Below are 21,546 nucleotides of genomic sequence, written 5' to 3'. Positions count from 1 at the left end.
TGAGAAAATTTTAAGGTGATTTTGGTTAATTAATATGATTTTCCATTAAAGTCTATGGGGTTTTATTTTTTAAAATGGAGCTGTAGCAGCGCTGGCCAACATTCCACAGGTCAGCTCAGCCAGCTTGGAATGTTTAAAAGGGATAGTGATTGGCTGAGCTGGTCTCGGAATGGCAAGCCAGCGCTGGTCTCCCTGGAAACGGTGGTTGAGGCAGTTGGTCAGAAGGTGTTGGTCAGTCAAGGAGAGAGGTGTGTGGTGTGTGAGGGGAGAGAGTGGAATGTGTTTGAAGGGTAAAAGTGGAGGAAATTTGAGAAATTTTGAAGGAAAAAATAATTAGAGAATAGTGTATTATTGAGGGGGTTATAGTGATTTAGTGGGGAAGTTTGGTTAAAATTTATTAAGTTTAGGAAATAGGATTAATAGTAATTGGGTTTGTAAGGGGTGCAGGGTGTGAGTTATATAAGGGGGTGTTTGGGAATATAGTAGGGGTGTAATAGTTAAGGAATTTTTGGAATTTAAAATAGTTTTTTTTTTAGGAGTTAAGTGTTAAATTACTGAAGTGGTTAGAAAACAATATAGAAGTATGAATGGAATGTAAAGTGATATAAAGTATTGTGAAAGAGTAGTGAAAGTGTCTAAGACCGGCCAACACTATTACATTAGTGTTAGTTAGGGAAAGAAAAAATAGTTAGAAAAGGAGAAAACTTAAGAGAAAGGGACAAACTGAACTTATTTTAATTTTAAGAGACAGAGGGCCACAGTGTAAAATTCTCCTAGAAGCAGAATTTCTGCCGTTACCCAGAGCAGACAGGGTTTTCTCTCCATTTACTTTGGTTTTGAGGGGAGGTTTAGGAGGAAGATCAGCTGTGCATTTAAGAAAATCTACAAGGGCCCCGGCGCAAGAAAGATTTCACCGGCACGCTTGGAATCAAAGGAATTGATACACCGACAGCTAAGTGACTGAGATACTGGGACTGAGTATCAAGGGGAAAGTGGGGGTTACTTACCTTAAAGGGGAAAAAAGGGGAAAAGAGAGAAGAGAAAAAAATTCCAAACCAAATGCTTACCTGTTTCTGAAGGGGGGGAAGAAGACGTTTCTTGCAAAACATAAAGGGGAACACAAAGTATCAAATTCCGGTGAAACATCTTTTGGGAGAGTACAAAGAATTGTTAACAGGGGAAAGATTTAGTGAAAACAAAAACATTATACTTATCTGATGTCTGTTCTGATTCTGTGATAAGAATACCTGAAAAGAGAAAAGAAGCAAGTTTATATTTCCTTTTAGAAGAAACAGGTTATTCATTGTACATAAATTGTGGGATCATTGTATAATTTTGTAAGTTGTCTTTAATTTACTTTGAGATTGAATTTAAAGAATTTAAAATAAACACCAATTTATTGTATTGAAAAGAACCCTGTGGCTGATTGAGTTGTGTGGGAGCCCAATAGGGAGAATCCTAAATTTAGTTTCATTTTCCTCTTCCATTCTTAGAGAGTGGAAGACGAGGATAGTGATTCTAACGCATTTCCGGTAACTTATAGTGTGCTCGCATTCAGGCCCGACTACAAACACCTGACTTTGGGTGAGCACACAGTTACAACTGAGGTACCGGAAGTGCCGGTTGGAGTATCACTAGAGATCTAATTTAGGTGGAATCTAAGCTAAGTGACAGTTAGCCTAATAACACCACCAAAGTGTGTTATCTGTAATGTGCCTACAGGGTGAGCAGAGAGTTGGATCGAGGGAGAATGCTAGATGTGGTGTATTTATATTTTAGCAAAGCCTTTGACATGGTTCTGCATAGATGATTCATAAACTGAGTGCCCTCTGTATGGGATCTAAAGTGACTGAGTTGGGAGCTGGTTGAGTGGAAGGCAACAGAGGACAGTGGTAAATGGAGCTCATTCTGAGGAAAAGGATGTTACCAGTGGTGTGCCACAAGGTTCATTGCTTGGGCCAGTTCTTTTAAACCTTTTTTAAAGCAATATTGCTGAAGGGCTGTCTGATGTTTGCCTTTTTGTGGATGATACCAAAATCTGCATTAGGGTACACAACCCAGATGGTGTGGATAACTTGAGGAAGGTCCTAGTGAAGCTAGAGGAATGGTCTGGAATTTGACAGCCAAGATTTAATGCTAGAAAATGCAGTCTCATGCATTTGGGCTGCAAAAACCCGAGGGAATGGTACAGTTAAGGGGTTAAGAACTTTTGTGCTTGAAAGAGGAGCAGGACTTGGGTGTGATTGATTATATGTGATGATCTTAAGGTAGAAAAGGCAATGGCAAAATCTAGAAGGATGCTTGGGTATATAGGAAGAGGAATGGCCAGTAGGAAAAAAAAGAGGTGATGATGCCCCTATAAAAGACTCTGGTGAGACCTCATTTAGAATATTGGGTACAATTCTAGAGACTGCACCTTCAAAAAGATATAAACAGGATAGAGTCAGTCCAGAGGGCGGCTACTAAAATGGTCATTGATCTTTATCATAAAGCAGATGGGGACAGACTTAAAGATCTCAATATATATACTTTGGAAGAAAGGCAGGAGAGGGGAGATGTGATAGAGACATTTAAATACCTAGATGGCATAAATCCACAGGAGGTGAGTCTCTTTCAATTGAAAGGAAGCTCTGGAACAAGGGGGCATAGGATGAAGGTGAAAGGAGGTAGACTCAGAAGTAACCTGAGAAAATACTTCTTCATGGAGAAATGCTTGTTCACATAAAGAGTGGTGAATTCATGGAAGAGCCTCCCCAAGGAAGTGGTGGAGATGAAAACAGTATCTGAATTCAAGGTATGTAATTTATCTTTTATTAATATGTAATTTATCTTTAAAATCAAACATGGTACCGGAAGACTGGGGGGCCAATGTAACACTTGTTTTTAAAAAAGGATCCACAGGTGATCTGGGAAATTATAGACCAGCGAGCCTGACGTCGATGCAAGGCAAAATGGCAGAGACTATTATAAAGAGCAAAATTGCAGAGCATATTCAAAAGCATGGATTAGTGAGACAAAGCCAAAATGGATTTAGTGAAGGGAAATCTTGCCTCACCAATCTACTACATTTCTTTGAAGGGGTGAACAAACATGTGGATAAAGGTGAACTGGTTGATATTGTGTATCTAGATTTTCAAAAGGCATTTGACAGAGTACCTCATGAAAGACTCCAGAGGAAATTGAAGAGTCATGGGATAGTAGGCAGTGTTCTATTATGGATTACAAACTGGTTAAAAGATAGAAAACCCGGACTATAGCTATGTGATGTAAGGTTCTACATTAGGAGTCACAGACTAGAAAAGGGATCTAGCTGTCATCGTTGATGATATGTTGAAACCCTCTGCTCAGTGTGCAGCGGCGGCAAATAAAATGTTAGGTATTATTAGGAAAGGAATGGAAAACAAAAATGAGGACATTATAATGCCTTTGTATCGCTCCATGGTGCGACCACATCTTGAATACTGTGTTCAATTCTGGTCACTGCATCTCCAAAAATATATATTGGAATTAGAAAAGGTACAGAGAAGGGCGACGAAAATGATAAAGGGGATGGGACGACTTCCCTATGAGGAAAGGCTAAAGTGGCTACAGCTTTTCAGCTTGGATACAAGATGGCTGAGGAGATATATGATAGAGATGTATAAAATATTGAGTGGAGTGGAACCGGTAGACATGAATTGCTTGTTTACTCTTTCCAAAAATAGTAGAACTAGGGGCACACAATGAAGCTACAAAATAGTAAATATAAAACAAATTGGGGGAAATATTTCTTCACTCAATGTTGGAAACAGGATGCTGGGTTTGATGGACCTTTGGTCTATCCCAGTATGGCAACACTTGTGTTCTTAAGTACATAGGATCTCTAAGGGAGTGATACTGAGAGTAGATGGTATGGATGGGAAGACTGGATAGGCCATATGGTTTTTATCTGCCTACATTTTCTATCTCTATGTAAGATCCACACCCAAGGGAGACATGGAAAAAACAGCAGATCCAGGAACCAATGAAGAATAAAAGGTCTTTATTGAACCATAAATCAGATACCCGTCATGCCCATGTTTCAGTAATGGACAATCAATTTTGGTGGTTTTTGCTGCAAATTACGACGCTTCAGGATGCGGTTGATTCTGTTTCTGCTACCTGCCCTTTTGCTATACAAGCTGCATTTAACCATCATTGTGCTGGGGCACTTTTAGCTGCCTTGCTTTTATTTATGTTTGTATATTATTGAGGAATAATATCTGTTTTAGTTGTGTTCTGAAATGTTTTGATCTCAGTTGACCCCTGATGCAGGCATATACATGCCGAAACACAGCCCATGTCGTGCCAATTTATTAAAGCACTCTTGATTGTCCCACACTTGAAGGCCCTTGTGTGCTTTTTTTTGCTTTGGCCTTTGAAACTTCTATATGATTGTGGGACACAACCCCCTCCTTAGGGAGATTATCACCTATGTGTACTTTTCCCTCCCTCCCTGGTCTCCTCAAGAACATGCCAATAAGTCATGGGGCGATGTGCAGCTACTAGCATCAGTGAGGGCCACAAACCAGCTAACATGATGATACCACAGGTTGAAGCCCCCAAACCTAGCTTTCCCACCTTTCAGTTTGTAAAGTGCCTTTCTTGGGGGTCCCAGCAGAAGTGGCCAGAAGGATGGGAGGATCAAATAAGGTCTCCTGCCATCTCCCAGCCAGCTGTAAGCCACATCATAGACACACACACACACACACACACACACACACACACACACACACACACACACACACACACACACACATCCATGACAACAGCTGTAGCAATGGCCCCAGCCCTGCAACACTGCAGAGGCATACTACCTCCCAGCCAGTGCCTAGTCACCCAGGGCCCTCCAGCAGAGCCAGGACCCTTCTTGCATGCTTGTAGGGAGACAACCTTCTCAGAGGACAGAAAGCTATCATATCAGTGGCTCCATGGTTCTCTGCCACAGATCATCCATGTCCCCGATGTAACAACCAACAGCCTCCAGCTGGCTCTGTCCTTGTATACCAATAGCTAGCTGTACCACTATGAAATTCATGTAGGATGTGCTGATCTCAATTGGAAACCTTGAAACACATAGGTCACCCTTCAGCTTCCACCCAGCCCGGCTCTGAGCGGTCTGCCCTGGACCAGCACGGCCCTGATCAAACTACCCAGGACCAGTCTTCTCTGGATCAACCCCATCTGGACCAATCTGCTGCCAAGAGGGCCTGGAAGTGCTGTTGGTCCCTGGCCAGTGGGAGGTGTTCCTCATCCCACAACAGGCCATACCCAGCTCAAGACTGAACTAGAGGAGGAAGAGGACCCCTGGAGGGACATGATCCCATTGGAGGGGGAAGAAGGGGCTGACAAAGTGCCTCTCCAGGCAGCTAGACAGGAAGTCACAGCAACTGATCTTTCTGAAATGGCTGCCATATGAAGTTTAGATGAGAGGTGAGTTGATCCATGAAACATGTGGGTGGGGCTTTTATTAAGTAGTTGGGGCATGCATCAAGGGTGTAGTGTGCGGCTGAGAATTATTTTTATCGCTTGTGTAACTGTTGTGATGGTTATATTTGTGAAGGACATCCAGGTTCTGTCTGCTGGTGTTTCATCTGGGGGGTGGTCGAGTTCATTCAGTAAGTTTTCAAAGTTGGTATTTGCCTGAGGTAGATTTTTTCGTATGTTGAGAATTTTCTCCTCAAAGTATTTGGCCAGTTCTAGTGCTGGTGGAGGTTCATCATTTCCTGTTGTTATGGGTTTGGTATTTAGTAGGTTGTTTATGAGTTTGTAGAGTTTTTTTTCTGTTTGAGTAGTCTGGGCCTACTTGATCTTTGTAGTATTTCCTCTTGGCCTGTCTAATTTTGTTTTTGTAATTTCTTTGTGGTGCTCTCCATGCTCTGATGGTGGAATCATTTTTGATTTTTTTCCAAATCCGTTCATGTTTTGTGCTTTGGGTTTTTTGTTGTTTCAGGTCTTCGTTGTACCATGGGATGTTTTTTCTTTTTTTGTATGATTTTGGGTTTTGTGGGGGAGATTGTGTTTTGTATGGTGGCACATCGTTTGTCCCATTCTGTTAAGAAATCTGTGGAATCAATTGGTGGTGACCATTGGTCATCGTATACAGCGGACCAGAATTTGGTTGTGTCGACCTTTCCTCATGATTTATGGAGGGTTTTTGGTTGTGTAGGGTTGATGTGTTGTCCTTTCCAGTAGAGGGTCATGTTCAAACTGAAATGATCAGACCATGGGGTTTCTGTACATTGTTGGTTCTATATTTTAAAGTTCTGGGTTGTCGAGAGTCTGTGTGCTATCAGGTCTAGTGCATGGCCTTTGATATGTGTCAAGGGGTCATGATCTTTGGAAGTTCTTGAGGTGTAGGAATTCTAAGCAGTCTTTGGTGAATTTGGAGCTCTGATTCTCCAAGTGCAGATTAATGTCTCCTATTTTCATGGTGTTGGGGTTAGTTAGATTGGTGTTTAAGATGAAGTCCATGAAGTTGATTTGGGCCAGTTTTCTACTACCACTACTACTACTACTACTACTTATCATTTCTATAGCGCTACTAGATGTACACAGCACTGTACACTTGAGTTTCCTGGAGGTCTGTAGAATAGGATACACGTCAGTTGGTTCTGTAGAGTTTTGTTGCCTATTTTAAATGAGGCGATTTCAAGTTGTGGTGTGATGGATTCTGCGATGGGTTCTGCTGTAAAGAGGGATCAGTAGATCATTGCGGTGCCCCCTTCTTTTTTCCCAACTCTCATCCAATGTAGAATTTTGTATCCTGGGGGACATAGGTAGAGTATTATGGGGTCTTCTTTATCGTGTATCCAGGCTTTGTTTAGAAAGACCAAGCCTAGGTTTTTTTCCAATATCCAATCTTTGATCGTTTCAGTTTTGTTTACCACTGACCTGGATTTGATATATCCTACAGGTATTGGCAGATATCTCTCTTCTGTTATTGTTGATTTAGGGATAGTCACTAGTTGACAATAGTTTGGGTTTCGAGGTTGGCTGTTTTTTGTCGATTTTTGTAGTAAGATGGTTTTGCTGTTTGTCTTATTGCCAGGTTGTTTGGTTGAATCTATTTGTTTGTGAATGTGGAGTTTGTCTTGTGGGAGCTCAGTGTATTTAGTTTGGTGATTTGGATTGCATAGATTTGGATTGTGTAGTCATCTGGCATGAGGGTTTTTGTGTTTGGAAGCAGTATGTTTAGTAGTGTCCATGTAATATGCATTTTTGTTTGTCTGTGTTGCAGTGTAGCTTGGGGGTTTTGTTAGGGAGTTTGTGTTATTGTGTGGATTGGAGGTTTTTGTCTTTTCTTTTCTTTCCTTTTTTTTGGTTGCTTCTTCCTTGTTCCTTTTTTTGGTTGCTTCTTCCTTATCCCTCTACCTTTGTCTTCTTGCAGTGGGTTGCGATGGGATCCTACTCTTCTCATGAGTTCTGATGTTGAGGAGTCAGTAGCACTGGAGCTCTGGTTATGCAGTCGTCAGGGAGCAGTGTCCAGCTGTTTGCTGGTTGGTGTGCTTCTGAGGGATCTGGAGTCTGCTTTCTCTTGGGGAGCTTTTTCCAGCAGTGCGTGTTCCTTCTGGGTCTCGCAACTCCTCCACTGGCTGGTGCTTCTTTGAGAGGTCGCATCCTGCTCTCTCCATGAGTCCCTAGCAGCGGAGCGCTTCCCTCTGGAGCTGCATGGCTTCTCTGCTGGCCAGCACAGTATTGGGGGTCACGGGTCTAAGCATTAGACTGTTGGTGCACTGCACAAGTCCTCTGGGACACGCATGGTTGGACTAGCCAGGGAGGAGCACGCCAGGACTGGCCCGGTCAACCTCACAGGTGATAAAGAGGACTGCCGAGACAGTGGATCACTGAGAGGCTGTACAACTTCATTGGAGCCGTGGGCCCCAGAGGACTTGTGCAGTGCACCAACAGTCTACTGCTTCGATGGAGCCATGGGCACTCTGACTGTCCTCCACCTCTGTAGTCTCTCTCGCTTCTGGTGGGTGGGTGGTTGGTTGTCCAGCCCTCATATTCGCTGCTCGATCTGGTGCACTCTGGCCATCTCGGGGGCCAATCTATCTCAGCTCATTCTGAGTGCAGTTTGTTCTGTTCCTCACAGGTGACCTGTCCTCTCAATTTGGTGGACTCTTGCTTTTGTGGCCAATCCTGGATCCTTGGCCTTGGTTTGAATGCTTCTCCTATCCTATCCGGCTGATGTAGTAAGTCCCGGTCGACTCCCAGGGCTTTGGGCCTTGACAAATCTGGTCAGTGAGTCCGGAGCTGCCTCAATGCATCCATCTTAGGCAGCCATGTTGCATATTTTGCATGCATTTATCCTATTTCCTCCTGTCTTATTCCATTCTCTTACTACAGCTGTCTACAACATATTGATGTTTCTCTTAAAGCTCTCTCCTCTATTTGTTCCCTTTTCTGCCTCTGTGTCCATTCAAATTTCAACTTTTTACTCTACTCCTTTTCACTTTTCATCTACTCATCAACTTTCTATTTCCTTCTCTCATTCCCAGCTTTCACATTTCCCATCTCACTCATTTCTCATCTGCCTATTCCCTTCTATATTTCATTTGCTCCCCATTACCACATTTTTACCCTCTGCACTGACTATTCTCCTGTTACTCATTTCTATGACAATTCTCCTATGGTCTCTCCCACATGACTCCACTATTCCTAGCATGTCCCTTCCCTATCCCTAGTCTTTGAGTTCCTGTCAAGCTCCAGTCCTGCCTGTAGCCCCAGCCTGGTTTGTCTTGTCTCTTGTCATGTCTGGTACTGTCTGGATCCAGTTCTTGCCCTGTCTTGTCTGGACCCAGCTCCTCTCTCTCTCTTTCTCATCCCCACACTTAAATCCTGATCTCTCCTTCCCTCCTGCCTTCCCTCCCCCAACTATGACATCTCTCCTTTCCTCTCTTCTTCCTACCAAGTTTGACATCTCTCCTTCCCTCCCTACTGCCCCACAAATACATCTCTCCCTTTGCTCTTCCCTAAGTCCATCTTCCCCCTTCTGCTCTCCCTGAGTAATCTCTCCCCATCTCCCATCCGCTCCCACATCCTTTTTCCCCTCTCCCTTTCTCTATTCTGCCCCTCCTGGAGGCTGACATCTCTCCCTCCCCCAAGTCCATCTCTCCGTCTTCCCCTTCTTACTCCCACCCTCTCCGTCCATCTCTCCCTCTTCTGCCCTCTCCCCTGAATCTGACATCTGTCCCTCCCACCCTTCCATTACCCCATTCTCACCTGACATCTCTCCCTCCTTCCCTTCTTTACAGCCCCCCCCCCCCAAGTCCAACATCTCTCTCTCTTCTGCCTCTTGTTTTCTCCACACTCTCTGTCTCTCTCCACTCCATCCCCCTTTGACCATGGTCTGGCATCTCTTCCTTTCCATCCTCAACCCCGTTCCTCAAGTCTACCTTCCTTCTTTGCTTTCCAAATGTCATCATCATCAGCAATTCTCATTTGCTGCCCTGCTGCTAGCCTTTACCCATCTCTATGACATACTTTCTGTTTCCTTAGAGGTGGGCCACAGTAGAGAAGTGGCCAGGTCAGGTGGAAGGGCAGTGTGTAGGAATCACTGCCGCTGCCTACTTTTGAAAAGCAAAGAAGGAAAGGGGGATGAGGAAGCAAGGGGGGAGATGTCAGACTGCAGACAGAGGGGGGAGAAGTGAGGGAGAAATGTCGGCCTGGAAGAAAGGGGATGGAAGAAAGGATGCAAGTTCTGCAGAGAAGGAGAGATGGTAAGTAGGCAGACCAGCAGGCAGCGGCAAAATGCCACTCCATGAAAGGTGCCACCTGAGGCACTCTCCTCAGTTGGGCTAATAATACTACGGTATTTGTAAGCCACATTGAGCCTGCAAAGAGGTGGGGAAATGTGGGATATAAATGCAGAAAATAAATAAATATGGCCTCCCCTGCCTATAGGTGTCCTCATGTGCTTTTTTTTTGGGGGGGGGGGGACCTCTGATTACAATATGTGTGCAGTCAAGGAGGCCTATGATGGTGGGGAAGTGGTCTTTGGTGTAGAACTGAGCCATGTTGTTCTGGAGGACCTGGGCGGTAGTGGAGAAGGTAATATACTGTGCAGTGCGGGTGAGGAATGCATCAAGGAACTGGGTAAGACAGTTGGTGGGATGGATGAGGCCTGCAATGACTACTAGCACTGACTGAAAAGCGCCTTTGGGAGTGGCGTACCAAGGGCGGGGTGGTTGAGGGCAGTGTGCTCCAGGTGCACGCTGAAAGGGGGTGCAGGGAGCAGCCTTATGGCTGTCATCTACACCGGTTCCCTTCTCCCTCTGACATTACTTCCTATTATGGGGCAGGGAACCGGTGGAGCTGACAGCCGTGTGACTGTTGTCTGCACCCCCAGGAGGTAAGAGCAATGCGCTTGGGAGGGGGGTGGAGGTGATGTGCCAGAGGATGATACACCGGGGGGGGGGGGGGGTGCAGTGGAGATCCGCCCTGGGTGGCAGCTGACCCAGGACATTCAGCGCATCCATGATTGACGTGCAGGTGTAACCCACTGACCCCAGTAACACCACTTTGTACACCTCCATCTCCTGCACCTAGTGAGACCCAGCCCCAGCACACAGCACTCACTCTCCCAGCAGCAGCACACAGCACAGTGAAAATCTGGGACTGGACAAACAGAACAACAATGAGAGATACAATACACGCAGGTAGGGAGGTAGAATGGGGTGGTGTGGGGGTTTGGAGACAGTGAGGGTTTGGTGGAGGAAGAGGGCTAGATACAGAGCAAGGGATGATTGTGGCTGGGGTCTGATTCAAAGATTGTAATACGATTTAAGCAAGTTGAATTGAAAGACAAAATTTTGTATGAAGAATAAAGTTTTGTATGAGGAACAACACTGAATCCCCATTATTAATGCTCATCATGGAAGGATATTGAGAACTTGCCATCAAATTTTATTTTTGTGGAGTTCTGGGTTTTGGGTTTTATCATATGAAATGTTTGCACATACTGTATATATTTGAAAAGCAAAAACTCAAAAAAGAGGACCTCATCAAAATATACCAAAAAAAGAAAAAAGTAACCCTAAAGATGTTGATGAATTCCAATTTTAAAATAAATAAGTAAACTATAACAATGCCTTAAATATTAAATTTAGTGATGAGAGTGCTCAGAATCCCAACCACCTCCCTCGTAAGTGTGGCATTTGGATTATTACTGAATGTCTTTACTACATAAGATAAGTGTTTTTGCTAGACTTTATTTTGTGATTTTCAAGATTATAATCCTTTAAAGACTTGCTTCTATTTTTAGAACGATTCACTATGAATGTTGATGAATTTGAATGTGTGTATGTGTGTGTTGCACTTTATTTATTTTGACACATTTGCACGGGGAGTACCGATGATAGTGTGAGCTTGATATACACGGGGGGGGGGGGGGGGGGGTGTCACCTGCCTTCATTAAGGGATACATTGTTTTCCCATTTACATATATATATTTGAAGCAGAGAGTTACCTACCAAAAAAGGTCAGTAATGAACTTTAGAACCATCCCATTCAGTGGTAATTATTGAAAACAGTGATTGGTATGGATGCAGTGATGCCACACCTGCTACTGCCTCACAGTTCTTGATCTGAAGGAGAATGCACAGACGCTAAGGGTGTTTTTTTTCAGACACCAGGCCTTTCCAGAGTGACATACATTTGAACAGGCCTACACAAGGCATTGATTGTAAGATCATACACTATTATATCAGTATACATGTCTGGTAGACAAATATTTTCCCCTACTGAACCCTAAGCCTGGATTCATGGTTATGGGAGCTGAGTAATCTCGGGGCACCAGCATAACAGGATCGAGTAGTAGAAAGGTGCTTCTAATTTAGAGAATATTGTTTATGAGGAAGATATTACTCTGGAATTAGGAAATAGACTATAGTAGCACAAAATTATATATTTGTCACATCTGGGGAGAAGTTATCAATGTGGGCTACTCTTAGGATGGGTTATTTTACCACAACATGTGCTATTTTAGCACAGGGTCCCATTTTATGCATTTTAACAGTAGCCCACGTTAACTTCTCCTTTTAGTAATCATAGGGTAACATTTTGACTTTTAGACAACCTTCTTACAGCATTTCAACTCCTCTCCCATCCCCCCCCCCAAATTGAATGTTGAGGTTTGCTCTGAAAGCAGCCGTTTTCCGCTTTGCTTCATTGAAGACAAAACCTTATTTCACATAAAAAAAAAATCCAGGGTATTGTCCAGAGACTCTTATTCAAAGATTTTTTTTTTTTATTTCTGACAGCAAATTACAATGAAAAACATATATTATATTTATTTCTTCTCCTTCCCCTTTCTCTTCCTTGCTGCTTCTTTCTCATGGTCTGTCTAGCCCACTTCCTGTTATTTATTTTTTGTAGTAACAAATTGTTGGCACACTGCCTCTTCATCTTAATCTCCTAACCTTGCACAAACCCTTCCGTGCCTGCATTTCTATCACCCCGATCTGAGAAGCAAAGAGCTGCTTTACTGTAAGATAAAATGTGTATGCAAGCTGAATCATCTTCCTGGGCTTTTAAAAAACCTTTTTGAATTCTGATTTTTTTTTTTTGAGAGCAGGAGAGACCCCCATACATGTATTTAATTTATAGGGTTTTTTTTGTTAAACATACTGTAAATAATTACAATGCTTTTGGCAAGCAGGCTGGTGGAAGATTGAAAATAGCTTGTTACTGTGATCAGCATCTGTCCTGCTGGTATAGTAAGAGGAGTGACTCAGCTCTGAGAACAATTTTGACAGCGCACAGAAAAGAGAATTCACAGCTGATCTGGTCAGCAGGTCATCTTTTGGGCAACGCTTTCTGTAAAGAAACCAGTTTCTGTGATTTTATGGTTACAGCCTGGGTCTTTTAGTTTTTTCTAACCATGCTGATCATTCTGGTAATCAAGGCTTTTTAATGGGTCAATCTTGGATATTATTGATGTAGAAATCAATTTCCCAGTTCTACTCCAACATAAATTGATATGACAGCAATGTGAACCCCTACTACTAATCATTTCTACTACTAACTAGCTGTTCAGCCCGTAAAAACGGGCTAGTATAGGAGGGGGGGTTGAAAGGCCCCCCCCACCCCGCCGCCGAGTTCGCCGCTGCCGCTCCCCCTCCGAGTTCGTCCCCCCCCCGAGCCGTCGCCGTCGCCTCCCACCTTCCACCCGGTCGGGCCCTCGCTCCGCTATTGAAACAGCGAGGGCACGCAGCACACAGCTCTACTGCTGAGCTGCCGTGGCCTTCCTTCTTCTCTGCCTGTGTCCCGCCCTCGTGTGACGTAACGTCATTGAGGGCAGGACACAGGCAGAGAAGAAGAAGGAAGGCCGACGGCATCACGTATTGACGCGGGGGCGGGGCAGAGAGGGTCTCTACTGCGCATTTGCGAGTGAGTACGACACTCGCCATTTATATATATTGATCATTTCTGTAGCGCTACTAGATGTACACACAGCGTTGTACACATTATATGAAGGTGCTTTCTCTGCCCCTAGAGGGCTCGGTCTGTTGTCTCTCCTCTGCCTCCCCTCTCCCTGCCCTCCTGCTTTGTTTAGTTTCCCTAGAGCCTGCTTTAACCCTTTGTGTGCTGTGTTTGGTGTCTGGCTCTCGTGTAACCCTGCCTTCTTAGGCAGTCTTTCTCAGTATCTGTTTTACTGGTAGTGTGCAGTGTTTATTGTTTGTGTCTGTTGTGAGCTCTGCCTCTTTTAGGTAACCTTTCTCTGTTGTCTGCTTTAACCCTTTCTGTACTCTTAAGCCCTGCTTTCTTGTCTTTTTATTTGAAAGCAACCTTTCTCTGTAGTTTGCTTTTGCTCATTTGTTATTTGGCTCTGGAGAGCTCTGTTCCCCTTTTCTGGTTGTGGTTGGTTAGTTAGAAGCTGCCTTTTCTTTCTATCTGCTTTTACCCTTAATGTGTTGTGTTTGATTGGGCCCTGGTGGGTCCTGGCCCTCCTCTGCCTGGGGAATTCGAGCAACCTTTTCCTTCAGTCTGTTTTTTTCCTGTTCGGCCATTTCTGTGGAGCTTCGCTCCTTTAGGTTCCGAGTCTATAGTGTCCTGTTCTGACCCTGGCTTTCCCTTTTCCCCGGTGGGCTCTGCCTTCCGCTACCTGGGTTATTCTGTAGCCTTTGATGGTATTCTCTCCCTCTGGTTGTCGTCTGTATCTGCCAGTTTGGTCTGACACCCTTCCCTTTGTGTCTGCCTGGCGCTGTGTGACCTGCCTGAGCTCCAGTCCCTTTTGGGACCTCTCATTCTGTTCCCTTCCATAGTATATGATTCGGTTTCAGTTCGGCCTTGCGGCACGTACGCTTGGACTCTGTACGAGTGGGTTCCTGATCGGCCTTGCGGCCCGCATGAGTAGTCTATTTCCCTTTTCTGGTGGTGTGTGTTGATTTTCCTGAGTGTGCGGGGCTTTGTGGCCTGTAGTATTGCATAGTGCCTGTTTGGTCTACCCTAGGCCTCGGCCAAGGTCTTTTCTAGGCCTGGGCCTGGGCACAAGAGCTCACAAGCAGATTAACACTTCCAAATCACAATAAATATGCTCATCTGTACTATAGCTATGGTGGTGTTGTGTGAGCCTTTCCAGGTCCCTGATACAGTGAACAAAACAGAGATCCTTGCTAGCACCAAGTCGATTATTGCCTACGGCAAGTGCTTATTGGGCATTTTTATTTTAGTTATGTTATTGTGTGTTTTTGTTGTGAACATTATTTTGTGAACATTATTTTTGGACGTTTGAGTAGACTGATGATGTTTGATTGCCCTATAGTGTGGTTAAGGGAAGGAGGGGTTACTGGTACAGTGGCACTTAAGCTGTGTGTTCTCAATTTAGGGGGAAAGGGAATGGGACTTGATATATCACCTTTCTGTGGTTTTTGCAACTACATTCAAAGTGGTTTACATATTATATACAGGTACTTATTTGTACCTGGGGCAATGGAGGGTTAAGGGGCCCTTTTACTAAGCCGCATAGGTGCTTACGCGCACCCAACACTTGTCAATTTTGAGTTACAGCCCGGCTACCATGTGGCCCTTTTGGTAATTTCATTTTTGATGCGTGTTTGCTATGTGCGCAGGAAAAGAATTTTTATTTTCTGGTGCGCAGCAGAAACCGGGTGGTAATTGTCATTCTACATGTGTAGATGATTACCGCATGGTTAACGCATGAGACCTTAGCGCTAAGTCAATGGCTAGCGGTAAGGTCTCAGACCCAAAATGGACACATGGCAATTTTCATTTTGCCGCACGTTCATTTTGGGGAAAAATTTTAAAAAAGGCATTTTTTACAGGTTGTTCTGAAAAATGATTCTGCGCGTGCTCAAAACATGTGACTACACTATTGCAGACCATTTTTCAGTGTGCCTTAGTTAAAGGGCCCCTAAGTGACTTGCCCAAAGTCACAAGGAGCTGCAGTGGAAATCAAACCCAGTTACCCAGGATCAAAGTCCACTGCACTAACCACTAGGCTACTCCTCTGCTTATGTAGTGCTGATGGTCTCTCATTTTTACATATATAAAGATAGAATGATGAAGATTAAAAAAAACTGACCTAATATTTGTATACATTTTTAGTTATTTTGTCCAGCTGTATTAAGGGTCCTTTTACTATGGTGTGCTATCAGATTTAGTGCACGCTAACAATTAGCGCATGCTAAATGATAAGATGCCCAAACGAATATTATGGGTGTCTTGTCATTTAGCACATGCTAATCATTCATGGGTGCTAAGGGCCAGATTCTATATAAAGCACCTAAAAAGTCCTTGCAGTAAACATTTCTGCCTATGCATATTCTATAAGCGGTGCCTAGATTTAGGCACAGTATATGCTTAGTTGATATCCCAGTGCCTAAAACTAGGCGCTTCCATTTACTCCAAAGAAAACATGGTATAAATCCACTCACGTAGATTTACGCACATTGGACCATATTCTATAACTAAGTGCGTAAATTTTGGAACAACCATGAAATGCCCATTTCCCTGCTCATAGCCTCACCCTTTTGAACTGCACACATTAGAATTTAAGCTCAGATCATTACAGAATATGCTTAGAAAATTGTGTGTGTAAATTCTAATTATTACCAATTTGTGCTTATTATTGCTTGGTAAGTGCTGTTATCAAAGCTGATTAGCTTGTTAAGCCAATTAAGTTACGTGCATTGTTATAAAATACGCCTGGATTTCAGCATGGATCTATAGGCAGGCTATATAGAATCCAGGGGTAAATCCATTAGCATACCTTAGTAAAAGGACCCCTTAGTGTTCTTATTGAGGAGTTTCTCTGATTATTATGTGATTTTTTTTCTCTTGGGAATTTGTTAAGGTTTTTAAAGTATGGCGTAGTAATCTGGCATGTGTATTCTGCTGGCATGTGTAATATGTGCAGCCATTTTACATGTATACATGTTGAAAAATGAACAGTATGGATCTAGTAGCTTCCACTTGGAGGTATTAATTTTGCAAGTTATGGGCCCCTTTTACTAAGCGGTGGTAAGCCCAACCCTGCTTGCTAAACAAGAAGTACCGTTGGGCTACCGCAGCAGCCCGGCGGAATTTCCCACTCCTAGCAAGCCGTCATATTCGGAAGTGTAACCAACGGTAATTAGGCAGTGCCGAGCGCTGCCCGGTTACCGCTGGGTTAGTGCAGGAGCATTTACAGCCACTTCAATGGGTGGCGGTAAGGGATCCCCCCCGAAATGTCTGCACAGCAAGTGCTTTACTTGCTGCACGGCAATTTCCTGCAGGAAAGAGAGACTTCCCTTTTACCCATTGCTGTAAAAGGGGGCCTTGGCGCGTGTAAAAACACGCTTCAACACCAGCGCAGGCCCCCTTTTGCCACAGCTTGGTAAAAGAAGCTCTATATGTGTTAGTGGCATTATTTCCTAAACCTAAACCTACATTACCCAAATTGTAAAAGACTTAAATAGAAAACAACTTATGCATCCTGCTTCTCCTACATACGCGCACAACTATGGAATGGACTCCCAAAAAGCTGTGAAAACAATCCATGACCACCTAAATTTCAGGAAATCACAAAAAACCAACCTCTTCAAAAAGGCTTACCCCACTGACCCACCGTAAATCCCCACACCCAGCAACACAGCATAACCAATGACTGTACTGCAGGGGCATAACCAGACTTCAGCAGGAGGGGGGTCCAGAGCCCAAGGTAAGGGGGCACATTTTAGCCCCCCCCGCCATTGCCGACCCCCCATGCCGTCGCTGCCGCCACCACCACACCACCAACTTTGACCCCCCTGCCGACGACCCTCTCGACCCCCCTCCCGCCCCCAACCCTCCCCCGTTGCCGTCGTCGCCTACCTTTGCTGGTGGGGGACCCCAACCCCTGCCAGCCGAGGTCCTCTTCTTCTGGTGCAAGGCTTCGTTCTGTTTCTGTGAGTCTGACAAATGTGCAGGATGCCAGACTCACAGAAACAGAACGAAGCCTTGCACTGGAAGAAGAGGACCTTGGCTGGCGGGGGTTGGGTTCACCCGCCAGCAAAGGTAGGCGACAGCGGCGGCGGGTCGAGAGGGTCATCGGCAGGGGGGTCCATGGCCAAATCTATGGGGGCCAAGGCCCCCGTGGCCCCACGTAGCTATGCCACTGCTGTACTGGATAACATACAATCTTCACTCCCTTGACCCTCATAGTGCCTGTTATGCATCTACCTCATTCGACCACAATATAAGCTTGTATTTGTTATCAACTGACTTGGCGAACGCCTTGACGGTACTATGTAAGCCACATTGAGCCTGCAAATAGGTGGGGAAAATGTGGGGTACAAATGTAACAAATAAATAAAAATAAAAATAAATTTCCATGTATAACTGTCTGTTTCACAAATCTGCATGTGTAAATTCTGACAATTAAGTAATGAAGCAACAATTTTAACATGGTTTTATTTGGATGTAGAAACCAAGTACATGGGACTCAGGAGAATGGCTTTCTTAATCCTTTGTGTAAAGCCCTGGCTGAAATGAGCACATTAAAAAAAACCCATGTGTGCCTTTGAGCTAGTGTAAAACCGCTGTGGAAATTTCTCCCCATATACATGCGTTCCTTGTGTAAAAGAGTAGGTGCATAGAAAAAGTGTGCGTGAATTCATGGAGGCATACTTTAGGACCCCTCAGTGCATGTTTTTGATGCACACAGTCGATAAAAGGCTGTACATTTTGGAGGAAAAGAAATCACACGGCCATTTCGGCGGGAGCCCTTACTGCCACCCATAGGTACTCCCGCACTAAACCCAGCAGTAATCGTGCAGCACATAGCGTTGCCCAATTACTGCTGGTTAAGTTCTGGCTCTATAGAAAACTAAAAAATACCCACAGTACCGGAAATGGCACATGCTGGGGGTGGGAACTACTGTTGGGCTCTTGCAATAGTTCCAGATTGGCGCATGGCAAGCCAATTGCTGTGAGCCAACCCTTTAGTAAAAGGGTCCCTAAGTGCGATATTCGGCATTTAACCCCATAAGTGACACCACATAAAGATAGAAATGACTTTTATGCGATCTGATTTATTTATTTATTGGGATTTATTATGAAGAGAGTCAGGTTTAACCACTCTAAAGGTTATCAATAGAAATCAAACAAAATAAAACATGGAAAAAAAAATAAGATGATACCTTTTTTATTGGACATAACTTAATACATTTCTTGATTAGCTTTCGAAGGTTGCCCTTCTTCGTCAGATCGGAAATAAGCAAATGTGTTAGCAGATAGTATATATAAGAGCTTGCAGATTGTCAGAAAGAAACAAAAGTGAACAGCCATCTGCAAATCTCTTATATATACTATCTGCTAACACATTTGCTTATTTCCGATCTGACGAAGAAGGGCAACCTTCGAAAGCTAATCAAGAAATGTATTAAGTTATGTCCAATAAAAAAGGTATCATCTTATTTTCTTTTCCATGTTTTACTTTGTTTGATTTCTATTGATAAGGTTTAATCACTAAACATAGGCAGTTAAGTGCTGACTCCGCCCCTGGACTGCTCACAGAGTAGCTGGCCTTGAGTTTAGTGGTCTGTGGTGAAATTCAATGGCACTGTTTGAGTGCCACTGAGTATCCATGCATAGGAGCGAATAAGAGCCGTTTCTGGCTGGTTCAATTGCTTTGAAGATTGACTCCTTTTTTTTTTCAGGTTAGAAATGACATGAAACAATGTGGGAAATGCTGAGACATTTTCTCTGTTGTTTGAAATGAATGCACATCCTTAAGAATGATTATCCAGACAGACTTATTTCACTGTACCTGCTATGTCTGGGATCCAGCAATTTGGAGTCCATTTGCCTATGATGATTTGCCATGTTCTTATATTCTTACATATTTGTTTAAGAAATAGAGCAATACCTTGGATTTTGGAGGATAGCACCTGAAGACGATACTCTCCTTTTTATCTTGCAGATCAATCAAGATTTGAATTTGGATTTAATTATCAATTTTTTCTAAATCCAAACTCACAGCAACTTGCAATGATGTATACAAATAAGTGAACTGACCCATTAAGTTATAAATAATTTTTATCTGGTTCACTATAACACAGTTGATGGACTATTATCAGTTCAGTATTATTACGCCTATAAACAGCTGTGATAAAACTCTATGCCAACATGCTACTTTCTGATAATGTGTAAAGGGTTTTTTGACATTACTATAAACTGTAATACAATTGCAGTCCAAAAATGTACAATGAGGTTTCCATAAATAATATCCCGTTTCACATGCAGCACCTTCCTCTGGCATTGATTGAAGGTCTGCAAAGATCATTATAATTCTTCTACAGGACCGACGCAACTACTACAGTTTGGCACTACAGTATTTCTACAAAGGCTTGGTGAATACTAAATTTTAGCTAAATAAATGTGACATGCTCCTATTATTAACAATTCTTGGAAAGGTCAATCCTGTCAGCAACTTCCTACTTTTCTTTCACCCTCTTAGGCTAGATTTTCTAAAGGCACTGTCACATTACTCTGTGCTAACATACATTAACACACATTAGTTTTATAATGAGGTCTGTTTGCCAACAAGGCACGTTAATGGCATTAGTGTGCATTAACACGGTAGCAGACTTTAGTAACGTGTAGTGCTTTGTAAGACATCCCTATAGTCATAATATTGGGGTTACAAATACAACACATGATTTAGTTGCTCATTGTTCACTGTAGTATTCATGGGGATATCCACCGTACCCATTACTGCTATAATAATTATATTCATCATCATATCCTACAAAATTGTCACCTCGAGTGATCCCCCTCCCCTTCTCATTTCCATCGCCTTCTAGAAAAACAATGCCATTTTCAGTTTCACCTTGATTGCCATAGGGGTCAACATTGCTGTCCTCAGTGGTGCTATAACTTTCATGGCCTCCATTTTCATCCTGGTGATTCCCATTGCTGCTACTTTCACCTTCTCCTTGCTGCGCATCTATAGTGGAGCTATAGAAAGGATAAGCAGCAGAGGTAGAACCAGGAGCGGAAGGAGTAGTAGATTCTGACTGTGCAGTTGTTCCATTGTATCCTTCTGTTATACTGGAATCCGTGCTATTGCTATCGTGTGCATCGTCATCTACTTTTTCCCCATCCTTCTCCTCATTCTCCTGGCCTTCTTTGCTCTCAGCTCCATTCTGATTCTCAGCTTCTTCATCACTTTCTTCAGTCTTCCCCTGTGTTGTGAATCAATAAAATGGCTGTGTTAAATGCATAAATTTATCATTAAACAATGAAAGATATGGCCCTGGTGCTCGCCCTTCCAACCAGGCACCTAGATGCCTTCTTACCCTCTTCTCCTATGCCCCCAGTTATAAAATTACCCCAACCTGTTTGCTTTTAATTTCTGTGTGCAGTTATAAAATTACCTTCTAAATGTAAGTTAACTTACAAGGCATTTTAGAAAACCTGAAGACTAGAGTTTGGGCTAGGGATAGGCAACCCACAAATTTTTGTGTAATTTGTTTTCATTCCCGAAGCTATTGAGATAGACATGGGGGAATGTTGCTTCTTCTCCTATGCCCCAGTTATAAAATTACCCCAACCTGTTTGCTTTTAATTTCTGTGTGCAGTTATAAAATTACCTTCTAAATGTAAGTTAACTTACAAGGCATTTTAGAAAACCTGAAGACTAGAGTTCGGGCTAGGGATAGGCAACCCACAAATTTTTGTGTTTTTTTTTTTTTTTCATTCCCGAAGCTATTGAGATAGACATGGGGGAATGTTGTTTCTAATTAGGTGTCTGTCAGGTACTTGTGACCTGGAATGCCCGCTGCTGGAAGCAGGATACTGGGCTAGATGGACCATTGGTCTGACAGTATGGCTATTCATATATTCTTATGAATGTTGTCAAGAGTTTGCTCTCCTTGTAAAGGAGGGCACACTGTGGGCAGAGAGGGCACACATTTCTTAAAGCGTGCTCTCTTCTTAAAATTGCGGTTGCGCAAACCACCATGCATGGCATGCACACACTGTCAAGAAAGAGGGTGCAGACTAATATCAGTGAATGGCAAACAATGACCCATCCCTAAC

At 43.4% G+C, this 21,546-nt stretch overlaps 1 protein-coding gene across 2 annotated transcripts in view; it reads right to left on the bottom strand.

The window, feature by feature from the left end:
* Positions 1 to 19,555: 19,555 nt before the first annotated feature.
* IBSP (integrin binding sialoprotein) overlaps positions 19,556 to 21,546 on the bottom strand; it is a 45,120-nt gene continuing 43,129 nt past the window's right edge. For both annotated transcript variants that reach the window (XM_030192508.1, XM_030192507.1), the window contains exon 7: positions 19,556 to 20,690. In XM_030192508.1, coding sequence (XP_030048368.1) covers positions 20,175 to 20,690 — 516 coding nt within the window. In that variant the 3' untranslated portion in view covers positions 19,556 to 20,174. The remainder of the gene's footprint in view (positions 20,691 to 21,546) is intronic.

The sequence above is a fragment of the Microcaecilia unicolor genome, chromosome 2 (genome assembly GCF_901765095.1).
Source record: "Microcaecilia unicolor chromosome 2, aMicUni1.1, whole genome shotgun sequence".
NCBI classification, from domain to species: Eukaryota; Metazoa; Chordata; class Amphibia; order Gymnophiona; family Siphonopidae; genus Microcaecilia; species Microcaecilia unicolor.
This window is presented reverse-complemented; position numbering and strand designations above follow the sequence as displayed.